Below are 20,000 nucleotides of genomic sequence, written 5' to 3'. Positions count from 1 at the left end.
AAGTTTGATATTGATTGTGTCGGTTTTGTGTGATCTTTCCGCAGTGTTTAATCAACACCCATAGTATTTGACCACGTCATATTGAAATACTAATATAATATAATATATCTAGTCAAAGGGAAGGTAACTCCATTGAATACCCACGGAGAAACATTTTCTAAAACCCATTTATCACAAAAACTAAACACCATTAGCAGATTTATAACTGTTGATCTGCAATGAATTATGGCCACAGCTTATTCATCTGCCAACATTGACTGACACCCAGCATAACAACATGGCCGAACCGAATCCGATTATGAATACTTAACAAAAATCAAGTAACAAAATCATAAGATAATTAATTGGTAATTTCCCCATGTGGCAAACGATAACAAGAATGGAGTCGTGTCCGGATTAATGTTCATTTTGACCAAAGCTATAATCACCACAAATACACATTTTTATAGATCGGTATAACTAGTTAACACATGCGACGTGAAAAAAAAATACAAGATATTATTACACTTTTTCTTTTCGAAAAATGTTATCACACAAGTTGAAATAACACTTTTCTGGACACCTCACACGCAGAAATACAAATACTATGTAACCGTTGTGATAAAATGAGAACATTAACTTTAACAGTTTTGTTACGCGAGTTCCAAACAGCGTGCGTTCTCGCTCGCTCTCTCGCTCTCTCTCTCTTTCTCCTCCGGACTACGGAAAATTAACAATGGTAAGAATATGTTTCATGTCTGTGGAAAGAGAAACACTCCAGACTACCCCCTCACTCATGGTGAAAACACGATTCTACGAGCGGGAGAGTAAAAATATAACCTCTGTGAGAGAAGAGCTCGTAGCCGAAGCGAGAAACATCAATGAGATAGGTTTAGTTGTATCATCGTGTAAATTCGCCAAAAACCCAACACCACCCAGGTAAATAAATAACATTTGTTTAGCCTTTTGGGACTAAAAAGTTACTCAAATCATTTTTTTATATTTTTTTTTTAATAGAGGGACCGGAATGTACATCATGTATCAAAATTGATAATTTCCCGTTTGCAACCGATTCACTTCAGGCAAACGATGATGCTGATACAAATTGTTTAGGGTACGATGTTTCGGGTTTTCCCTTCATCAAAATATTTAGAAAATTTACAGCGGAAACAACAAGTAAATTATGGCAATTTAGTTCGTTCGTTCTCTCTCTCTCTCTCTCTCTCTCTCTCTATCTATCTATCTATCTATCTCTCTCTCTCACTACCCCCTCCCCCTTTCTCTCTATATATAGCTATCGTTCTCTCTCTCTCTCTCTCTCTCTCTCTCTCTCTCTCTTTCTCTCTCTCTCTTTCTTCTCTGCTCTCTCTCTCTTTCTCTCTCTCTCTCTCACTACCCCCTCCCCCCCTCTCTCTCTATATATATATATAGCTATCGTTCTCTCTCTCTCTCTCTCTCTGTCTTTCTCTCTCTCTCTCTTTCTTCTCTGCTCTCTCTCTCTCTCTCTCTCTCTCTCTCTCTCTCACACACACACTTTCTAAAGAACTGATCGATTAAATCGTAAATATTGGTTAAAGGACAAAAAATATATTATAATAATATTTAAAAACTTATCAAATAACACAGGTAAACGCAGTTCAGTCGGTTCAATAAAGCATTAGATAACCTGTGACGGGTGATAACCAGGAAGAAGATCGCTTGAATCTCAAAACATCGCAAGAAATCTCTCTCCCTCTCCGTCTCACTCTTTCTCTCTTTCTTTCTTTCTCTCTCTCTCTCTCTCTCTCTCTCTCTCTCTCTCTATCTCTCTCTCTCTCCCTCCTCCTCTCACTCTCTTCTTTTCTTTCTTTTACTCTCTTTATTTCTTTTTTTTTTTTTTTTTTGGTCTCTTTCTTTCTTTTTTCTCTCCTACTCTATCTTTTTTTGCCTCCCACTCATTATTCTCCACACCTATTTTCTATTCCCTTTTAAAAATCTGTATATTCTCTTCATGCTCCCCCCCCCCTCTCTCTCTCTCTCTCTCTCTCTCTCTCTCTCTCTCTCTCTCTCTCTCTCTCTCCGCAATATCAACTACTTCTAAAGCGTCCCCGCTCTTGACGTTGGGCTCACGACATTGGATTGAGGCTTGTCAATCAAACGCAATGCGATTACTGCTATCAATAAAGTTCAATGAACAGTTCTATTAACGTGATGATAAGTCGATCAAAATTTATGATTCAAGTGTTGAGTAAAATTTGAACTCCTAATAAACAAACCATTTTTTGACTTCATAAGAAAACTCCACTGATCTTTATATTCGCGCACAGAGATATAATATCTATATTTTCTGCATTTAATATCTCATAATTATATTTCACTAATTTGCCGTAGAGTCAATTCCCTATGTTAAGAGCGAAAATGGTTCATACAAATCTCAAGAAATTGATTGTATTCAAAATAATGAGAGGAACCACTAACTGGTATCGATTCAATGCATGTACTCTCACCAATCGATCATATTCGCTAACCCAGCGAGGTTGACACACACCAACATGCTTTAAAAGGGTGGCTTCTGTTTTCGACGGCGTTTGATGAAACAATTTTTTTTTTGATTTTTCGATGAAATCATCACGATGTCTAATAAATCTCATTATATATATATATATATATATATATATATATATATATATATATATATATATATATATATATATATATATATATATATATAAACAATTTTCATGTCAATTGTAAACACCATGCAAACATTAGTGAAGATGTGTTCAGTGCGAGACATATACATTATGCAGGTCTGACATTCGAAATCAGTTATGGCCCTAGTTTAACATTGTTGTAATAGACATATTTTGCGTCATTTTTAAAAAGTGTTTTTTGTAATTCCATTACAACAATGAGCCCATAATAAATTGAGTTATCAGACCTGCAAATGAGTGCATGTCGGTCCAGTGGTTTCGAAGCCTTAGTGTTACAAAAATCCAATTCGGCAAACATAAATAATAAGATATTACGCCTGCATACACGAACTGTATACGCGATCATGATTATTCCAATGTATCGATACCAAAAGTATTCACACCAAAAGTATTGATATGTTACCGCATTTGAATGAAATTTTAGTATTAGTTTTAATTTTCAGTTTGTTCTGTATTGTCCACTTTCCTCTTACCTATTATTCTTGTTCTTTCTGTATGATTTTATTTGACGCAAATTCCTGTAATTTCAGATAACCCGCACCGCATCATGTTCGTTTTAAAGCCAGTCTGTGATTTGAGTAAATATCAAATATGAGACAGAAAGTTGAAAAGTTGGAGGTCTCAAGAAAAATTCCAGGAGCATTAATAGGACTCTAACTGCGTCTTTCCAAAAGAGAGAGAGAGAGAGAGAGAGAGAGAGAGAGAGAGAGAGAGAGAGAGGGAGAAAGAGAGAAATAGAGAGAGAAAGAGGGATATATATATATATATATATATATATATATATATATATATATAGAGAGAGAGAGAGAGAGAGAGAGAGAGAGAGTAAGTGGAAGTGGGGGGGGGGGGGGGGAGAAAAAGAGAGAGAGAAAGTCGTTGGGGGGGGGGGGAGGGGAGAAAGAAAGAAAGAGAGAGAGAGCGCGAGAGAGAGAGAGAGAGAGAGAGAGAGAGAGAGGGAGTGAGAGAGAGAGATATGTTGCGGATGTGCTAGAATTGTTTAGAATTAATTATACTCGCAATGAAAGCCAACAGTCAAATTAAGGCCTGAGTATGACGACCTAGCGCAGATTTTCTTAGTATTCATTTGAGTCAACTGTGGTAGATCTAGCTTGAAAATAAAATTTAAAAATTGACGAATTAGCCTCGTGCGCCCTAGGGCATTGAGCATGGTGTGATTTGAAAATGAACTTCGCGAAGTCCCATGTTTGAGAGGATTTGCCAAGATGAGGGTCATTTAAATTGATCGATATTTGAAGCACGAGCTTTCTGACAAATTTTTAAATACGAGTACGGCAGTAAAAGTACATTTGACCTCTATGACCACGTCACTATCAAAACATTCTTAATCTGTGGACAGTATTTTTACTTTCAGTATCACAGAGATAGGAAAAAAAGTACATTTTATCTTAAAGAAAATCTGAAGAAACATTTTCAAAACCATACATTCGTTTATGTACGTGAATTACACGAATTATTCACAGCCAGGACCATCCAACTCAACTTATCATTAATTTTATAAGTTAATAGCACAAAAAAAACCCGATCGCAGTAACGCGAAGAAGCTATTTATTTCAATATAAAGAATTAAATTGCCTTGGTTGGGTCAATAAAAGTCACTCTAGTTTGTTGATAAATAAAGTAAACAATCACGATAATGTATATTACATGGAGGAGGGGGAGATTACACGGCACACGATGAGTTCACCCTTATAATCCACTTATTTTACCTGCTGTAGCCAATTTAGAAACAAGTAGGAAGAAAACGAGGTAAACTCGAATTCATTTCCCATTCCAGCAACTTTCGGTCGTGCCGTGGCAAGCTGATCTCTATAAATTCATAGTTCAACTTAATTAAGAAAAAAAAAAAGAATATTATTTCTAAAGAAGGCGTAAATACCGGAATCGGTAATGTGACTATAATTGTAATAAATTCTAACAATACGATGAAAGCAATCTGGGCCCAACGTTCTGTTCTTGAATAAGGTGAATTAAAGTATAACTCCCCCCCCCCCCCCTTGACTGAGATGGGAATACATATAATTTATAGACAGTATCAAATAATTCAAAGACTCTAGTACAAATAAAATACACTGGTTATTTAGTTCTGTAAGAAACAAAATAATTGTGATTTTCATACGTACAGGCACATTTTGTTGAGGGAATTTACTAAGGGTTCGAAGTCGTGGTATTGTGCTCAAGAGGTTTCTAACATAAATCAAATTAACTCGGGGGTTAAGTTTGTATAAAATCTTAAATTTTAAAAAAGAACAGAACTTTAATGTGTTTTCTATTAATGAAATTAAAACGTGTTCGCTCAAAATAACACAATGAAAATAATCTGACACAGACCTGGTCTGAGAAATAGTGTATGAGGTACAATGATTTTATTTGTGTTATCATATACAACTCCTATTTTCCCATTTTGGTTTGTGAATTTGTTGACAAGCAAATTAATTGTCTCTCAATGAAAATGTCACCCTGACGAAAATGATAAGTCAAAGATAAGCATGTGAGTCTACATCCCACTTTCAATGATATTATATAATATAAAGTAGACACTAAGACTAGGGGAAAATTAAGCCGTTTAGAAAAGATTAAAAAAGTAACAAGAAATGTATCCGACTCAGACACAAATCAAATACAAAAAGAAAACAAAAACATTGTACAGTCTTGTTGTTTTGGGTTTTAAAAAAAATTGTTGTTGTTGTTGTTGTTGTTATTGTTGTTGTTGTTATTGTTATTTTGGCTTCTTTTTTTGGAGGTGGGTGGGGAGATGGTTTAATTATTTTTTTTGGCTTTTGTTTTGTATTTTATTATTTTTTTCTTGTTTGTCAAACAACATTTCACATACAACAGAAACTATGCCCGTAGCACATATATCATTCTATTAAACAAAACAAACCCATATTGCAAAAACGTTTATCCCCCCACAGACTATCAATGAAAGGGGCAACTCCATACCAGCAATTCTAAACATCAACCACATTGACAAACAATTACAAATTTATTTCACAAGAAATTCATTCTAATAATAGCAATTCTACTTTATATAATACGATGTCGACAAGACGTGCCAACAAATTTTCAGCCGTCTGTTTCGAAGTGACCTTATAGAGTTTTTATTATCTCAATTATTGGCTGAGGAAGGATTTTGAGCCCGAAATGCTCCGAGTTTAGTTTATTTTAAAAGTTGTTATATTCATTATTGTGCAAAGCTTTGTACAAGCTACAGCTTCTAGCAACTTAGTGATCACTTTGCAGATCAACATAAAAATGATCGTTGGATCAAAACTCTGAAGTCCCGATTTTCACAATCGGCTGATCGAAACTCTGAAGTCTACATACATATTAGCTTTGCTCACCGTGTTTTATTTAATTCTGGGAGGGTAAAACCTATTTCTCTTCCCCGTCTTCTTCGTCTTCTTAAACTTGATAAGAACTGCAGTTGATCAGAAGTGCACTTCATACATTGACAATGCGCAATTAAACGGCAAATTACTTAAAACTGGCACTCACTGCGGTTGGGTTGGCTTAGGAAGCCTATTCTTCAAATATAATTATAAAAAATAGACTATGCACTTTTGAAAACCAATTGAAATGAAATATAAAATTAATATTTAAAAGGTAATCATTCGTATACGTAATTTGTCTAGCATTTAATCATGTCTCATTGTATTGCACAATATAACACACACGTTATTCTTAGTTTTCATTAAAAGATGAGTCAGATAAATAGCCATATCTGCTTGATTGATATAAAAATATGGTGTCTATCTCATATAATTTCACCCTTTTTATACTTACATTTTTGTAAATAAGGTATTACAATATGATTTCCAATTAAAATCGATACTTTATTAACCTCACGGGGGCGAAGTGGCCGAGTGATTAAGGCATTGCACTGTGCTCCGGATGACCCGGGTTCGAGCCCCGCTTCAGGCACTTTCGTTTTTTTCCTTGAGCAAGATTATTAACCCCCAATTTGCTCACTTAGACAACATGGGTGATCCTGTTGACATCAGACATCTTGTTTGATGAGTTATCTATATTCCTTCGTGGAATGCCTAGGCGATTATATCTTATGATATCGTGGCGCAAAAGGGATAATTTTTTTTGTATTAACCTCATAGACTAGGTCTTTTGGATATCCGGTTAAAATATTTTCTGATGTCGGTCAAAATCGTATATCAGATGCATTGCTTTCATAGTCATTGCAAAATCGTGCACACGAGATAGAAATTAGACAAAAATCAATGAAATTATATTTGCAAAGGCGTGTATATTATTCTCATCGAACTAAAAGATCCGAGCAATGTCTACATACACTTAAACACGCACATCCACCCACTCATACACACACAAACACACAGTTAAATATGTTAGCTTGGGAAGTTTTTATACTTAATACGTTTACACATTTAACGGGTTTTATCTCAAAGTTGTTTTGATTTATAAAACTTTAAACTCTCCAAGACAACAACGGTTCTCGCTGGTTTCACGAAAATCAGAGCCAGAATAATAAATTATAAGGCTTAAACTAATTCTCATAAATTAACTCTATAATCAAGCTTTATGGAGCGTCTCAAAAGCTAAACGTACATAAAATAAACGCATAACATATTCCTGCGTTGCTGAATGAAGAGTATTATATCGGTTATAAAAAAGAAGCTAAGCACTCAATGTCCACATAAAATCGTGACACCACAGCGTCAATGATTTCCAAAACGTTCGTTATCTTTTCGGTAAGCATGCTTGAATTCATTTACCTGTCTGCTTTTCTCATGTAACTCGTTATTCTCGATTCACTCACTGGCTCATCACACCAAAGTTCCACCCTTCCTATAATTTCTCTTTTTACCTAGCTCGGCGCACCCCAGGAGATGCCAACACAATCCGCTTTTCCAGTCGTGGCGTAACAAGAATCCAGTGACCCGTTCCGTTTTCGATAGCAGCAGATGGGCTATATATTCCCAAATTAGATAAAATCTGTGAAAATACTTCTTTCAACTTTCACCTATCTAGATCTATAGCTTTATTAGATAACAATGTGAAATTGAATGTAAGCTTCAATTTAATATTATTATACGAAAACAGATAAAATGGACGTTTCGAGTTTCCCCTTTATCAATAAAACAGGATTGATGAAACACTACAGGCGAATGAGATAATGTGGTTGTGGCGTTGTTAAGAAGAACCATTGTCCTTCATCCATTCTTCATCCAATGCTTTCAGTAAAACAACAATCCACGGTAAGAAAATATTAGGAAACAATAAAAATTGTTCGGCCCCCAAAAATTCGAATCAGCGCGATCAATACCAGAGCTTAGTTTGACACATCAAAGCCTTTAAATTGTCACCAATGAAGTCATTAAAAATCTCAAGCCAAGTTATCCTACGTAATTGAAGATAAGCGGCTTTGAAATGAATTGTTTATGTATCACGACTTCCTCCCATTCCGACTCAGAATGCGGTATCTAGAGTCATCTTTAACTGAAGATACTGCCTGCCACAAAGGAGGAAAGACTTATTGAGTAGTTTAATCGAGCCTAGGTCCGTTATTAAGACCTAAAACATCTAATTTGATCACTTCATATTACCCCGAGTTAAGTCTCTGACATTACCTTAGACAGGAAAACTCCCCAATAGCACAAAGTATGACATGAAAAACGAATGTTTGGAACATTTTATAGGGCTATATTAGTACCAAAGGCATAATATCAATGAAAATATACTAAATCGTCGTTTTTGCCACAAAAGTACTCCAATAATAACTTATTTTGAAAAAATTCGTTGTCGTTAGTTTCAACCAGTCGAATATTCTGAAACAAAGAAAACAAAGTATTGGCGATCCAGCACCAATAGAATAACAAAAAAGATGGTTTCTCAACTATTCAAGGGGCAAAAGTGTGGACAGAGAGTATCAACGTTTTCCAAACTTTTCGACCATCAAAAAGGCTATAACTAGTAATTTTGATGCTAAATAGTCAGTTTTAAAATTACTTTTAATTGTTTAACCCAGGGAAACTGATTAAATCGAAATTTGTACTTTAGTTTTTACACATAACTTAGTATTTGACTATTTTTTTTTTTTTGTGGCGAATGTCACAAATGCGACCTTTCGGTACATTCTCATTTTATATATATGTATATATATATATATATATATATATATATATATATATATATATATATATATATATATATATATATCGTATACATACACACACACACACAGAGAGAGAGAGAGAGAGAGAGAGAGAGAGAGAGAGAGAGAGAGAGAGAGAGAGAGAGAGAGTCTTTTAAAGAAGACACCAGTCAGTTCGTTTCCGCAAATAGGTCGATACTGGTTGGAAGAGGGACAATGTCATTATATAATTAGACACTAGAAAAAGCTTTTATTCTTTTGATGTATTTTTATTGCATTTGTGCACATTGGTGAAAAGTCGCAGATATTTAAAACCACTCAATTTGCAAAATCGAGCACAAAATTGAAATCAGCCAAGTGTTTTGTAGGTCCACCGGTAGAATTGATCAATGCCACAAATCTTTGTCTCGTCGATGATGTTAGACTGTTGACTGTTTCTGCTGGTATATCAGTCCAAATTATATTATTTAGTCTGTCGAACTTTACATCGCATTTTATAAAGCTTTATTGCTTTGTATTGTTTGTTTTTTTAAAGCTTTCCCCCCATAAAATCCCATTATGTTCAATGGGATTCATGCCAGGCGACACAGCTGTCCAAGGTTTCATCAGAGTTACATTTGAATCGTTTGGTTAAGCAGGTGTTAATCGAGCTTTATTGCTGAGGCGTTATCAAACTGGAGTATCACTTCTTGATTATTCTGATTCCAAATAAACGGTTATTAGTTTAAGAATATTGCTGATGTATAGGTCTGAGTTGAGTCATTGGTTGATACGTATCAGGTCAATGTTTATAAATGTACCACAATTTATCCATCTCCACACCATTACATATCCATATTCTCGATGTGCTACTTCAATTGGATTCAGTAGTCTGATGTCACGCTGCCCGGCAACGGCCGCCATCTTGGTTCTAAACAAAGAAAATCATTACTTTTTATTCTTCATGCTGGCTAGAACTTTTCATTCCCTTTTCGTATGCCTTGTGATCAGAATGTGTAAAAGTCAAAACATGATCAAATTTATGGGGGGGGTTTTCCTCTGGAAACGCTTTTATGCTCGCCGGAGAAATATTTCATACGGGCGTCCGCCATTGTTCCGATAGTTTAGAGCCAGTGTTACTAAGTTACCATGCGTCATTAGGAAGGAAGTGACGTTATGACTGTTGAAGAGTATTATGGTTGTGTCATTGATACGTTCACCTCGTCGTCGATAGCATGACGTACGTCTCTGGTGCGGCTATGTGGTCTAGTGGTATGCGCTCGGCGCATGGTTAAGTCCTTGGAGAAGGCACTTTACTCGCATTCTCTCGCCGTACTCATGTGTAAAATGAGTACCTGGCCGTTAACTGCGTTGTCTCTGTCCGAAAAAATGTAACATCGCCTAACAGGCGCCATGTCCAGTCCTAAATGTTAAATGTTGCTGTTGGCTAGGGACCTCTTGTAAAGCGCTTTGAGCACATTTAGTGGATATTACGCTATATAAAAGCTCAATTTAAAAAAATATCAACTTCAAAAAGCGATTCGTCTGTAAACAAATAAATGCTTTCTCACATTATACTGATACCAGTCCTGGAGTTCACGTGCGCATCTCAGTCGAGCAACTTTGTGCAAGGGTCAGCTTTGGTCGAATTATGGGTTTCTGACATTCCAAACCACGCTCACTGAGCGCGAACATTTGGTGTAGTGACTGCTGCGTAACCACCCTTAGGTGAAATTTTGGTGCGCATTTACAACGTGTAACTTTTGTACCGACTTTTCTGGCTGTCGGCATTTGTTTTCCACTTGAGTCAAGAAAATAAATAAAAAATAAATAAAATTCCCTTTAATCATCCCATAGGGAAAATTTGTCTCTAGGGTCTATTCCAGGAAGAAAACTGGAATAACCCAAGTGTCAGCCACAGTACAGCGCCGCAAACTGAGCAAGGGAGAAGTGACTTGCTCAAGGCCACACAGCGCAGCCGGAATTCGAACTCGGTACCTGTCGGGTACTAAGCAAAGACCGTACCGCTAAGTCACGCTGCCCCTTATATATATATATATATATATATATATATAATATATATATATTTATATATATATATATATATATATACAGCATTCAGGATACATCTTTAATAAAACAACATGTTCAATCCAATTCAAGTTAACGTAAAGGAAGCTCCCATTGAGGAGCGGTATGGAAGCATACCTTTACTCAAAGTCAAAATTAATATAAACAATAATTTGTCTTTATATTTAATAACTATAATTCTTCGAGCAAAAGGCGGGTGGAAGAAAGAACATTTTCCCCGATCGTTGATTAATCATTGATAAGTTTTAGTAACCAATGGCATCTTGTCTCATCGCTAATATGACCCCCAAAAAATGAGACATACACACGGACCCCCCCCCCCCCCCCCAAAAAAAAAAACAACAAAAAAAAAAAACAAAAAAAAAAAACATGAGAGAACAGAAAATCAGGTAAAAGACATCTTTGGATTAGAGAGCAGGTACTGGTGCAAGATAAAGATCTGAAAAAGAATGCATGACATATTATGACCGGGGTAATCAGGTCTGAGGTTCGATCCACAGTCGAGCAGGCTGATTTTTTGGGATGATTTTTAAATATTTTATTTCTTCTCTGCTTTGACTGGCACTGTTTCATGCACTCTTTTTAAGATATTTCACAAAAATAATTTTGGCAGCTCATACCTATGCTATATTCCTATCGCTTGAACTCAGCAATCCTTATCGCTTCGATCTAACCATCTCTAACTGAAACGCCCGCCCAACCAGGACTAGATTACTTGCCCTACTAGACCAGGTCTTGTTTCTATCATTTGTATCTAGGTGTAACTACCACCACCACCACTTCTACCACTAATGCTGCTACGGCTGCTGTTTTTCGTCATCATTATCATCAACCCATCATCGACATTTAAACCACAAGCAGATTATAGATAGAAGACACAAAACATTGTGGATGGAAGGGGAAATGTTGCAGACAAACAGACACCACCTCACTTGGTTGCCAGGTCAAATGATAGAAAATCAGAGTGGGTAAATTCAAGCTAATGCATTTCTTTTCTGATAATATTTAATATTATGTTAAAATGCCTTTAAGCATTCAAGGCCATGTAACAGCTAGAAAAAAAAATGACCGTTTATATAGTGCAATATCCACTAAACGTGCTCAAAGCACTTTACAGGGGATCCCTGACCAACATCAACACGTAACATGTAGAACGGGACATGACGGCTGTTAGGCGATATTACACATTTTTTTTCACACAGAGACAACGCTGTTAACGGCCAGGTACTCATTTTACACCTGAGTACGGTGAAAGAATGCGAGAAATGAGCCTTTTCCAAGGAGCCAACTATGCGCCCAACGAGGCTCGAACCCAGGACCTTCTGATCCGAAAGTGATAGTCATACCACTAGACCATATAGCCACAAGAGTGTATGTGGCAGACGCAAAAAAGTAATGAGATACCAAACACGGAACGTTATGGCTCAAAACCATTCTTCAGGCAAGATAAAAAAAAAAAAGAAAAACATGAATACATCTCTCACTTCAAATCCGGACAGACAGGAGAAATCGATACTGTCTGTTCCAAATTCCATGCTACAGACACTTGGATAACTCTTTCTTCATGGGCCTCACGGTTATGAAACATTAATATAATTGCACCAGAGCCTGCTCCTAATCTATTTACAGTCATATGCCATATTCCCACGTGAACGACACGGCATCTTTTATGCCATTCCGTGCCTGTTACACCCATTACGAGATTCAGCCATTATCAACATTTCTCCTTTAAAGTGCAATTCGATGCCTTTAACATTTTCTTTTCGTCTTTATAACAAAACAAACAGTCAAAAGAAAAAGAAAACCTCACGCACATGACAATCCACGCATATTTGTGATTTTATTTTTCGCGACAAGTAGACAAATTAAAGGGCTAGACGTCTAAAATGATTTATTTAAAGTTTAACAAATGCACACCTTTAAAATCAGACAGTCGAATGAGAGTGGAACTTAAGTCTCTAGTCTACCTTGAATATTTTAAAAATCGATATGATTCAGAAAAAATAGACCTTGATTATGAGAAGAGTAATAGCGTAAGTTGTCTTCATAATGTAATCCCGAAGGAGATACTTTTATGTTTCGTTTCTTACAAAATAGTATTAAATTTTCCTTCCCATAAAGTTCTCTTGAAGCTGGAATTATTAGTAACAACCCCATTTGCGTTTAAAAGCGTACAAAAATAATATTTGACGTACTGAAGTGTTGAAAGTGCGGAGGCAGATTCTTATGAATATCATTATTATGATTACTTAGTTTTTTTCTGTATGTCGAGGGAGGGAGGAAGCATGATTGAGAGACCCAGATAGTGAGATGGAGAGAGAGAGAGAGAGATAGAGAGAGGGAGAGAGAGAGGAAGGGAGAGGCAGAGAAAGAGAGAGAAACAGAGATACACACACATATATATTGAGATACACACACACATAAACACAAACACACACACACACACACACAGAGAGAGAGAGAGAAAGAGAGAGAGAGAGAGAGAGAGAGAGAGAGAGAGAGAGAGAGAGAGAGAGAGAGAACGATGATAGTTATGGAGACTTTCTTTTTTAAAGCAATATGCAAGGGAGACAACTGGTATTACTTTTTCAATGTCGTTCGAGTAATGACATTACTTCCCTTAATTCCATTTTGTAGAAAAAGACGAATTGCGGCCTGAGACTTGGCCACGAATGGTATCGAATAGTTGGATAGCATTATAGAGTTAGATAAGGGCACTGAATAACAACGTAAAGTTGGGAAAATAATCTAGATAATAATCGTCAAAGTTTCGCCATAAACAATTTCTTTAAAAACTGTTCATTATAATGTACAATCATGTTAAAGTCGCAGGCTCTAGGGAAATTGCCATTACACTCTGCCTCTTTGAGATTGACACTACCCCCCCCCCTCACTCGCTCTCTCTCTCTCTCTCTCTCTCTCTCTCTCTCTCTCTCTCTCTCTCTCTCTCTCTCTCTCTCGTTGTTGTTGTTGAGAATCAAACCGTTTTCGCCACATTGCATTCATGAGCAAAGTTAAGAGGTCCAACCAAAAAGCAAACAAACAAACAAAAAAAAAAAAAAACCAACAACAAAAAGCAAACAACAAGACCACAAGAAAAGAAAGACACAAAGCAGGAATTGTGGTTATCGAGCACTGATTACATAATTAACAATTGATATAAATAATCCCATTACAATTACAACATACCTTGTTTATGCATTTTGCCAAAAGCAATACTTGCTTTAAAGAAAACAAAACAAACAGCAACAAAAAACTATTGGTATTTGTGAGGCTTTTGGGATATGTCAGCCCCCCCCCCCCCCCCCCCCCCCCTTATTAAATAAAAGTTCACGTTTTAGTAAAAATCATACTGATCAAGATTTACCTACGTTAGAAATACCAAATTTACTATAAGACGTAGAGGTAGTAGTTTAAACAAGGAACATAAGACCCAACGAGGAATCATCTATTCTAACTGATACTTCAAAATTTCTCTATAGTGCTCATCAATACCTCAGTCGAGTGGGTAATCTGTGCAAAGCGCCTTCCCCAAGGACACAGCAACGGGGTAAGGGATTAGTGATCATTGTCATCAATCCGGTAACTGTCAACAGAGAGCGTACTGTCAACGATAATTGTTACTTGACTTTGTTACAAGATGGGACATCGTTCTGCTCGGTCAATGACGCACTGAAGTGTCAATGAATAATATGACTCGCTAAAATCAAGATGCGATAACAAAGAGTCAGTTATAGATAGTTGCACACTATGCCGTAAGTACTTCTCACCTCAGTAAATTATATGAACGGCTCTGAAAGGATTATTTTTAGTGTTTATTATCTAGATGTGTTGATAGATTTATTTTGATAACACCAACCATTCTTCTGTAATTAACCATTCATGTAATTTCTAGGTAATATCTGATATATGGTGGGTAGTGTGCAAATACAACTGCTATCTAATACCCGTCAATCACAACACTTACCTGTGCTACTTTCTCAGAGACGTTTTGTTTCATGTTGGCGACATTGGGAAGAATGATGCCCCTGGATGTCGTGGTGGTTGCCGGAGGGGGAACGGTGGTCCCCGTGTTCAACGCTTCCCTGTCCCCTCTTTTGGTTGCCGCAGCTGCAGCGGCTATGTTTGTCAAGCTGTCACCCAGGGGCTGAAGACGCTCCAGACGATTGTCTGTGAAATCGTTGGAGTCTTGAGAGCTTATCAACGGTCTGATGTGGTTGGTGGGGGGACCTGTTTGGCGACGATGGTGGTATCAGTGGGGCAGGGAAATGGGTTGGGGGGGGGGGGGGGAGGGGGGAGAAGATAATAATGTTTTATTTTTTTTCTGTTTCTCCGTGTTGATAGGGATAGTGATGATGGTGGTGATCTTGGTGGTGGTTCTGATGATGATGATGATGATGATGATGATGATGATGATGATGATGATGATGATGATGATGATGTGATGATGATAAGGAAGATGATGACGACGACGAAGACAATGTTTATGGTATGACGATGTCAATGACAACGACGACAAACGATGATGACGATGATGATGATAATGATGATGATGATGATGATGATGATGATGATGATGATGATGATGATGATAATGATAATGATAAATAGGAAGTTGATCAACATTCCATTTTCCCACTTACAGTAAAAGTTAAGGTTTGTGTTAATTCTACACTAAATAAAGTTAACGAAAGCATTAAAAATGATGACAAGAGTATTTGCAACAAGGAGGTGGGATATCAACTAAAAACAAATCAGTTAGTAAGGTGTGTTAAGAATTTCCCTGGATTGAATCAATGGTACGTTGGGACTTGCGTGACAAAATTCAATATGAAGGAATGCAACAAATTGATCATGCTGAAAGACATGGCAAATTAGATAGGGAGCAGGCACTGGTGTAAGATGAAGGTCTGAAACGGTGTGTATAAAACTGTGCCAGATAAAAAAAAAGTAGAAATACAAATAAATACAAGAAAAAAAAAAAAACATCGCAAAAAGAAAATCAGTCTGTCTGGACTCCACCAGTCAAAGAAGGTTGATTGTTTTTTCTGACTGGTTGGGGATTATAGTTTAAAAAAAAAAAAAATTAAAAAATAAATAAATAATAAAATATATATATATATATATATATATATATATATATATATATATATATATATATATAATATATATATAGAGAGAGAGAGAGAGAGAGAGAGAGAGAGAGAGAGAGAGGTTTAATATCCACTAAACATGCTCAAGGCGCTTTACAAGGGGTCCCTGGCCAACAGCAACATTTAACATGTAGGACAGGATATGGCACGCCTGCTAGGCGTTACAATTTTTTTCGGACAGAGACGACGCTGTTAACGGCTAGGTACTCATTTAATGCCTGAGTAGGGTGAGAGAATGTGCCTTCTCCATTGACTCAACTATGCGCCGACCGAGCGAGGCTCGAAACCAGGACCTTCCGATTCGAAAGCGAGTGTCATACCACTAGACCCCATAGCCACACTTATTCTTACATTATTATTTATGCTTTGTCTGGCACTGTTTCATACACACCTTTTCAGATCTTTAAAGAAAAGGAAATGCGTTTGGACTGAAAGGGGAGACGTACACCACCCATCCATATAATGATGCACTCATTCAAAAAGGCAGTGAACGAATTAGTTTGTTAGTCCATCGATAGCTTTTTTTAAAACAAATAATGCATCAATATTATTGTATAATGTCCAACCAATTGTAAATCGTATATTATAGAGGTACGTTTATTTGTTGTTTCTAATAGAACGACCATGGATAGGAGAGGTTACAAAAATATAATTCCCCCTAATTTACCTCTATGAGAAAATTTATCATTTGGCATCTATATCATTTCAAAATAAACACGGTAAAACGATTTTTCACAAAAATAATATTCATTATCAAAACAAGTATAATAACATAATTTGTAACAATTTTCTTAAAAAGTATCATGTATAGACATTTATTACATCTTTTTTTAAAACAAAACAATAATAATAATAATAATAATAATAATAATAATAATAATAATAATAATAATAATAAAATAATAATAATAATAATAATAATAATAATAATAATAATAATAATAATAATAAACATTTATTAACTGTAATAATGTGCTTTTAAAAAACTTAGCATCAGTGATTTTTGTGACACAGTAAAATGTAACATTGTAACTGCAATGGAGGAAGACTGGATGGACAACGTAAGACATTTTTTAGTATCTTCAAGGCAAATCTACATTCTAAATCTATCTACAATCAACCCTTGCTTATCCCAGGATTAAGCTAAAAGCGTTCTCCGACTCCTTGACGGAAATATGGACTGTAGTGAAAGACTGTTTAGACTGTTATGTTAATAAAGTAATTGGAATACTATGCTCATACAATGAAAGATAGATGATACATAATTTTGAGAGATGTTTAAATAGATAGATGGACAGAGAGATAGGTAGGTAGACAGATAGATAAATAGATAGATAGATAGAAATAGAAGGATAGATAAATTGATAGATGGATGGATAGTATGATGGATAGATAGATAGATAGGTGGCTAGATATATATATATATATATATATATATATATATATATATATATATATATATATATATATATATATAGGTAGACAGATAGAAAGAGAAAGAAACACACACACACACACACACACACAGAGAGAGAGAGAGAGAGAGAGAGAGAGCAAGAGAGAGGGAGAGAGAGAGGGAGAGAGGGAGAGAGAGAGGGAGAGAGAGAGTGAGTGAGAGATAGATAGAGTTAGAAAGAGAGGGAGAGAGAGAGGGAGAGAGAGAGTGAGTGAGAGATAGATAGAGTTAGAAAGAGAGGGAGAGAGAGAGGGAGAGAGAGAGTGAGTGAGAGATAGATAGAGTTAGAAAGAGAGAGAGGGAGAGAGGGAGAGAGAGAGTGAGTGAGAGATAGATAGAGTTAGAAAGAGAGGGAGAGAGAGAGCATAACAACACACTAAATGTATCACGTGTAATCAGGGGCCACGAGTCGGTAATAAGCCATGCACACATATATTATTATAAATCGACCATCGGTCTACTACGTAAACCTTTTGTAAAGAAATAATATAATGCCCTCACCATGAAAATAAATTGATAATACTTCCACACATGAGTCTCAAGACACTGGAATGATTCACCGCCCAAAGCTTAACTATTATTTGGCCCAAAAAATTGTCAACCAGGACATTTATGAACTAGAAATAAAAGCATATTGCTTCATGTCTCAAATATGCAAAAAGTACAACATTCGTATTCAATTTAATTCCAGTATAATATCTTAATGTTGGCAGTAAGAATATAATTTGATATTAAATAACATTCTGTTAAACACAAATTACAGCGCATACGCACCATTATATGATAACTATATTTAAAGAATTATTATCACCAGGAGTCCTTAATATTTAATCGATGTCAGAATTATATTTATCTTCTAGTCTTCAAATAGAAATGTATAAAACCAAATCTAAATGACTATTGCGTCTTGCAATATTATACAAAAACAAAAGGGGAAATCGAAACAAAAGGGATCTTCACAGTAGAAAGGGATAGAGGACCAGGGTCAAATAGCACAACATTGTGGAACGAGGTAGTCAGGGGGAATAAAGCATTGAACTCTTAACCCTCTTCCGCACTAGGACAGGACTGTCCTGGGACAGTCCTGTCCCAAATCTGTAACATATAGAATTTAGAGTAATCTTCCGCACCTAATGGGACGGGACAAAACAGTCCCGTTGTGTCCCAAGCCGTTGTGAAATGCTACAAAATCAACGGGACAGCACTGTCCCAGTCCCGTGTTCATATCGTTTGTGATAGTAGAAAAATATAGCAGACTTCCGCACTAGGACAAAAAAGTCCCAGACTTGGCGGCGCCGTGTCAAAATTGAAATGCCTGTCTTTATTTTCTGCATCCCTACTACTACTACTACTACTACTACTACTACTACTACTACTACTACTACTACTACTACTACTACTACTACTACTACTACTGTTGCTTCTGCTGCTGCTAATGCCACTAATATATTAATACCTACATCCCTTACATTTTGTATTTATTTCCAATTCCATTGTATTTATTTTCCAACAATAGTCCACACTTTTAGTTCACTGTCTTCTATACTGCATTACACAGTTCCTACCCGCCTCCCCTCTTTTAACATAATTAAGTACGCACCTTTTATAAATTTCTATTGCTCTGTTTTAATTCGCGCTTCCTCACAAAGTAGCATACAATGTTTTTCTTTATGCATCTTAACAACGCCACTACCACATTATCTCATTCGTCTGTTGTTTTTAATTCATCACGTGTTGTTGATGAAGGGGAAACCCGAAACGTCCTTTTTATCTGTTTTCGTATATTAAACTGAAGCTTACATTCAATTTCACAGTTATGATTTATTTATTTATTTCAATTCTGAATATAAAAAAGCAAGAACAATTCAAAAAATAATTCTATGTGATGACACCACGTACAGAAGGCATAGCAACATAAACATTTTCGGCAATTTAAAAACGTATGTTTATAAATATAATTTAAGAAGTGTCACACTTTGTGACACAGCAGTAACGTGTCTAAAACCGGTCGCACATCTATTCGGTACCTTGTGGGATCAATTATCTTTATCGTTATTTATTTCGGGAATTTTCAATGAAAATATTTTTAAGTAAGTCCTTCTGAGCCACTTGGACTCATTGTAAGACAAATTAACTCCTTTAGAGCCTTGTAGCCAATGGTGCAGGAGTTATTCCGGTTTCAATAGCGTGAAGCGGACAATTAACGTATTTGTTTGAAAACCTTTGAACAGGACGCTAGTCTATCGCAGATTACTATCCCAGCTTGACAGGTACCCTTTTACACCTGAATGGAGTGAGTGATTGGAGTAAATTTTCTTGCTCTAAAAAGTACAAAATGGCTTCGGTCGGAATCGAACACAGAACCTCTGAGTCCAGAGTACAACGCGCTAACAATGGGCCATCTTGCCTCCTAAGCTTATAAATCCGGAACTTATCCATGTTGCTGTAGCGTTGAGCAGACAGATAACAGTTTAAAATTTAAAAAAAATAAAATTCCCTTTTTC

General features: G+C 36.2%; 1 protein-coding gene across 5 annotated transcripts in view; it reads right to left on the bottom strand.

Annotated features, from left to right (window-relative positions):
- LOC144965280 (voltage-gated inwardly rectifying potassium channel KCNH6-like) overlaps nt 1-20,000 on the bottom strand; it is a 302,154-nt gene that overhangs the window by 101,498 nt on the left and 180,656 nt on the right. For 4 of the 5 annotated variants that reach the window (XM_078900455.1, XM_078900454.1, XM_078900456.1 and 1 more), the window contains one exon: nt 14,855-15,117. In XM_078900455.1, coding sequence (XP_078756581.1) covers nt 14,855-15,117 — 263 coding nt within the window. Of the gene's footprint in view, nt 1-505; nt 898-14,854; nt 15,118-20,000 lie in introns of those variants that run through there. The other variant, XM_078900458.1, reaches the window with a different exon arrangement.

Source organism: Berghia stephanieae, chromosome 2 (assembly GCF_034508935.2).
Source record: "Berghia stephanieae isolate SIO BIC M18660-M18661 chromosome 2, UCSD_Bste_1.3, whole genome shotgun sequence".
NCBI lineage: Eukaryota > Metazoa > Mollusca > Gastropoda > Nudibranchia > Aeolidiidae > Berghia > Berghia stephanieae.
The sequence above is the reverse complement of the archived record's forward strand: the minus strand, read 5'-3'. Positions and strand labels throughout refer to the sequence as shown.